Raw genomic sequence first — 5,465 nt, 5'->3', positions numbered from 1 at the left:
GGGGTGATCATTCCAAAACATGTTTCGACAACTACTCAACTTGCGGATATTCTTACTAAGACTCTAGGACGCAAGGAGTTTGAATCTTTTCTCTCCAAGTTGGGTGTTTGTGATCTCCACACTCCAACTTGAGGGGGGTATTAAGAGAGTTATGACCTTTTATGTATTTACTTCTTATATAAGGATGTATAGACAAATAACTAAAGATTGTATTAGGTCAACTATGCGTATAAGAGGCAAACGCCTACTACGACATTGAATAAGAAAACTCTTTATACCAAACTAGAGTTTTGACACAGTGTATATTGACAAACAGAGATCGTAGAGGTTAATACGAGAGGAAATACCTTCACAATATACAAGCACATATTTCTTAAGAGAATATCCTAAACTTGGTATACAAGATATAAACTCAAAGAATAAGAAATTATGCGATATATCATGATCCAATATAAGATAGTCTTGTGCGATTTACCTGCTTACAAAATCACATTCACACCTAGTATATATGCCAAATTACGTTGACAAAGAAAATATAAGCCAAATCAGTCTTAACTACTACAATGCTAATCAAATCTTATTATTGACTCTCTTTGCTTGAATCTCTAATCCGTCGCGAGCACCACGAGCATCTCCACCACCAAAAAGTTTCTCAATCTCTTCCAATGGCACTCCTTTCGTCTCCGGCAACATAAAGAAGAAGAACCACCACGCTACAACCGCGATTCCAGCGAACATGAAGAACACACCGCCCATCGTGATCGTCTTCATAATTGTCAGAAAACTCATAGACCGTTGCGTTCATGATCCTATTAACCGCAACGCCTATGCTCGCTCCCTGAGCCCTAAGTCTCAACGGGAATATCTCAGAGCTGTACACCCACGTTATAGGCCCAAGCCCGATCGAGAAAAACGCTACAAACGTGTACGCAGAGACGATGCTCAACCTCAAGGCCCACACTAACCGCCCGAAACGGTGAACCATCGTGAGACCAATCGCTAAACTGGTCGACGCAAAAACCATACCGCCTGTACTCGTCAGCAGAAGCTTTCTCCGACCTACCTTGTCCAGCAAGAAAGTCGCTATTACTATTAAAACAGCCTTGGTTAAACCTACACCGACCGTGGCTAGTAAGAGCTTGTCTTTTGAAGTCACTCCAGCTTTCTCGAAGATCTTTGGGCTGTACAAAACGACGGCTTCGATCCCAGTCGCGTGCTCGAAAAAATGTATCCCCAGAGCCGCGATCAAGATCAAACGCACCGCGGGTGTAGGGTTTATCACCAGCTCTCTCCATACACCGCGGCCAACCGCTTTAACCGCTCCATCTTCCTCTATCTCTGCAGCGGCTAAAATGTCCCTGAAGCGTTCTTCAGCTTCTTCTTCGGTGTTGGATATCAAAACCATGATTTTCTTGGCCTCTTCTAACCTACCTTGCATCACAAGCCACCTCGGAGATTCAGGCATTTTCAAAATCCCAAACGCTAATATCATTGAAGGAATCGCTGCGAGTCCAAGCATCAATCTCCAGCCGAGTTTCAACGCCAGTTTTCCGAAGCAGTAGTTCGAGACATAGCCTAGTAAGATCCCTAGACTAATACAAAGCTCAGGGAGCGAAGTGAGAAAGCCTCTGTGTGAAGCAGAGGCTATCTCGGCTGAGTAGACCGGAGCTATCATTAGAGCAAACCCTACACCCACTCCAGCTATACATCTTCCTACCATTAAAACGGCGTAGTTTGGACCGTAACCCATAACAACCGATCCAACTAAGAATATCACGGAGGAGAGAGCAATGGTGTAACGCCGACCGATGACGTCAGATGTTTTTCCCGCCGTTAAAGATCCAACGAGAGCACAGAGATTCAGGATGCCCATCAAAACTTCTACCTGATTATCGTTTATTTTCAGATCATCTTGTATAAATATCCGTGCGCCGCTCAGAGCAGCGGCATTAGCGGATTAAAAGAAGTTCATGGCCTGGGGTTTATAGGGCCGAAAAATAAAAAGAAAAGTTTTAATGGGTTTAATTCGGTGATCTGTCTCGTTGGAGTGAGCCCGTATGATACAGGTTCAAGCCACGCGTCGAACAGGCATTGGCCGCGTGTTATCGCGTCGAAAGCAAGAAAAATCGCGTAAGAGGATTCATTTTCTCATCTTTTTTCGAAAGCTAGGGTTTCTCTCTGTGGGAGGAGATTTCTCGTGCGACGCGACAGCCGGAGAATTTCTCGATCGAATCGACGTCGGAGTCTCTCGTAAACGATCTCAGGTGAGTATCGACTACTTTTACGGTTTCATTGAATCTTTTTGGGGTCGAAAGCGTTATCGGTTAATTGAAAATCGATTTGGGGGTTTTGATGTAGGGTTCAAAATCGATATGGAGGTTTCCATTTAGGGTTAATTATCGTCATGCGGGTTCCATTTAGGGTTCGTTTCTCGAGGATTTGAAATCGATTTGGGGGTTTCTACTTAGGGTTCCAAAACGAGTTTCTGGTTACGCTCTACCGTTTATTGTGTTCTAATATTTGCTTTTTCTGGTACAGATGGATCCCGCAGAAGAGAGAAGAGAGACAAAGAGGCAGACGGAGTTGATCAACATGCAAGGATACGTGGCAGATTCAGAATACGGGATTCCGACGAGGTGTCCCTGCGGAGGGAGAATCATTGACGATGTTCGGGGGAAGGACGACTACGACACTCTTCCTGGGAAGCGGTTCTTCACCTGCAAAAACTACAAGGTAAGCGCTTCTTCTCAATTAAATTATTTCCATTTAATTGAGTTTCTAACGAGATTCTCACATGTGTTTTTGTGGTTAACAAGGCTGATGGGTTTCATTACCGTCAGCCTTGGGTGATTGGTGTCCAGGAGCATATTGAACGTCTCACAAAGCGTCTGGAGGAGGTTGAGTTGGTGATCAACTGGGTCCCGGAGGTCAATAATCAGATTGAGAGGCTGGAGGTAATGTGACTTGCATTTTTTTTTGTTTAAAATTTGTAATATTTTCCTTATTTTTTTATTAACGGACTAACAAATTGTGATTGTTTTTTACATGTCCAGGCAGAGGTTAAAGCCCTCAATGGAGAGGTTGATAACCTCACTGGGCAGGTTTATAACCTCTCAGTGCAGGTCGCGGACTTGGAGAAGCTATGCTTCGACTGAAAAAAAGGTAACACTCAAGCTTAATCAATTCGAGTGCTAGTTAGAGTTGAATTTGAACTGAACTATGTGCACTAGGTTGAGTTGAATTTGAAATGAATGTTGATGAATGGTTGAGTGTTAACCCTGTGTACTTGTGTTTTGGTTGGTTGCGTAATCAATTCGACTGCTAGGTAGAGTTGAATTAGAACTGATTTGATGTTTATTGAATACTGTCTGTGTAGTAGTTGTAGTTTTAAAAACTTTAATCAATGTTTGGTGGTTAGACCCACTTTAATTTTTTGTCCTTTCAAAGTCAAAACTAGTATAAAATCATAGGCAATCTTCTTCTGAAAACACAAACCAAAGTTTAAACCCATTTATCTAAAATCTAAATGGATCCTTTTAACTTTAACTCTCCCGGGTTGGTTAACCTACTAGTCTCTCAGAGCAGTCAAACAATAGACTTAGGGTGTTCTGAGGTTCCTAAACCGGCGTCAAAGCGAAAGTGGACAACCAAAGAAGACGTTGTCTTGATCAGTGCTTGGTTGAACACCATCAAGGATCCAATCGTGAGTAACGAGCAGAAGGCAGGCACGTTTTGGAAGCGCATAGAGGAGTATGTCAATGCTAGTCCTCTGCTCATTGGCTCCATTCCTAGGGAGTGGAGTCAATGTAAGCAGAGGTGGGGAAGGGTTAATGAGCAGGTCTGCAAGTTTGTTGGAAGCCATGAAGCCGCGCTGAAGGAGCAAGCGAGTGGGCAAAATGAGAATGATGTCATGAAGGCTGCCCATGACATCTTCTTTAACGACTATCTTGTCAAGTTCAGTATGGAACATTGTTGGAGGGAGCTTAGGTTTGATCAAAAATGGAGATCACACTCATTCTCGAAAGATGGTGCAAAGGAGAAAAGGAAGGAACCGGCGGAGGAGGTTCCTGCGGACCAAGATGTTAGGCCTCCTGGCGTTAAGGCTAGCAAAGCAGCCAAACGCAAGAAGCACACGAATGAAGCAGCTTTTGATCAGATAGAGAGCATATTAGCTGCGAAAAATACTATATCCAAACAGAAAATCCTTGATCGCTTGCTAGCAAAAACTGAAGCTACACTTTCTCCACAAGAAGTGTCTCTTAAAAATAAACTCATTTCTGAAATGCTTTGATAGGGTCAGTTGGTTAATTGCATTTGATATGAATTTTTAAGTTAATTTTTTAGTTGGATAATGCTCGATATGAACTTGATTGCATTTGATATTTGCTGAATATGCTTTGGGTTGCAGGTTTGCAGGTCACGGGTTGCGGTAGGTGGATGCGTGCGTGTGGACGTGTTGTTAGTAGGTCTCGGCTTCTTTTGGTATCAGGTCACGGGTTCTCTGTTTGATTCACGGGTGAATGTAGAATTTTGAATCTTTCTACACTTCTTTTAACTTCATCGGCTTTAATGGGTGTATGTACCCACAGGTTGTGTTTTGAACTCACGGGTGTATGTACCCACGGGTTCTATTTTGTACTCACGGGTGTATGTACCCGATCAACATGTAAAATATGTCTCTTTATATAATCTATGTTTCACACTTCTGTTTGTGCAACAACTCTTTCACTTCTCTATATATTAATTGTTGTTTCATCTCAACTATCACCACTCTAGCATTGATTCTTCACTCTTGCATTGATTCCTCTCAACTATCACCACCCTTTCATTCACTTCTCAACTATCACCACGATTTTTTTCAACCATCACCACAATTCCTCGCAACTATCACCACGATTTTTCTCAACCATCACCACGATTCCTCGCAACTATCACCACGATTCTTCTCAACTATCACCACACCTTCATACACTCCTCAACCATCACCACTTGCATTGATTCTCCACACTTGCGTTGTTCCTTGCATTCAACCAAAAGAAATTAATTCTCAATCCGTAGAGGTTAGTAATGTTTTTATAAGTTATATTTTTATAAGTTTATAAAAAAATTAAGTAATGGAAATTTAAATTAATATTTTTAAATTTAAAAAAAAATGATAAAAGACAACACTACATACCATATAGACAAGGAAAAAATGTTATGTTTTTATAAGTTATATTTTTATAAGTTTATAAAAAATTTAAGTAATGGAAATTTAAATTAATATTTTTAAATTTAAAAAAAATGATAAAAGACAACACAAAAAAACGATATAGACAAGGAAATAAATGTAATGTACTTATAAGATAGTTATATTTTTATTAGTTTTTTATAAATCCCTTTTGCCTTTTATAGGAAGTAAATTGCTTCAACAATGTCTTCCTCATCAAGTGATGAAGTAGATGAGTATTTAGAAGAAATGGTCG

General features: G+C 40.9%; 2 protein-coding genes across 2 annotated transcripts; one reads left to right on the top strand and one right to left on the bottom strand.

The window, feature by feature from the left end:
- Positions 1 to 652: 652 nt before the first annotated feature.
- LOC125575033 (probable polyol transporter 3) lies at positions 653 to 1,873 on the bottom strand. The gene has a single exon (XM_048771860.1). It carries the CDS (start codon positions 1,871 to 1,873, stop codon positions 653 to 655), a length of 1,221 nt encoding a protein of 406 aa, XP_048627817.1.
- Positions 1,874 to 3,526: 1,653 nt separating this feature from the next.
- LOC106355065 (glutathione S-transferase T3-like) lies at positions 3,527 to 4,291 on the top strand. The gene has a single exon (XM_013795081.1). It carries the CDS (start codon positions 3,527 to 3,529, stop codon positions 4,289 to 4,291), a length of 765 nt encoding a protein of 254 aa, XP_013650535.1.
- Positions 4,292 to 5,465: the final 1,174 nt, after the last annotated feature.

This window comes from Brassica napus, unplaced genomic scaffold (assembly GCF_020379485.1).
Source record: "Brassica napus cultivar Da-Ae unplaced genomic scaffold, Da-Ae ScsIHWf_1312;HRSCAF=1874, whole genome shotgun sequence".
In the NCBI taxonomy this organism is placed as follows: domain Eukaryota; kingdom Viridiplantae; phylum Streptophyta; class Magnoliopsida; order Brassicales; family Brassicaceae; genus Brassica; species Brassica napus.
The sequence above is the reverse complement of the archived record's forward strand: the minus strand, read 5'-3'. Positions and strand labels throughout refer to the sequence as shown.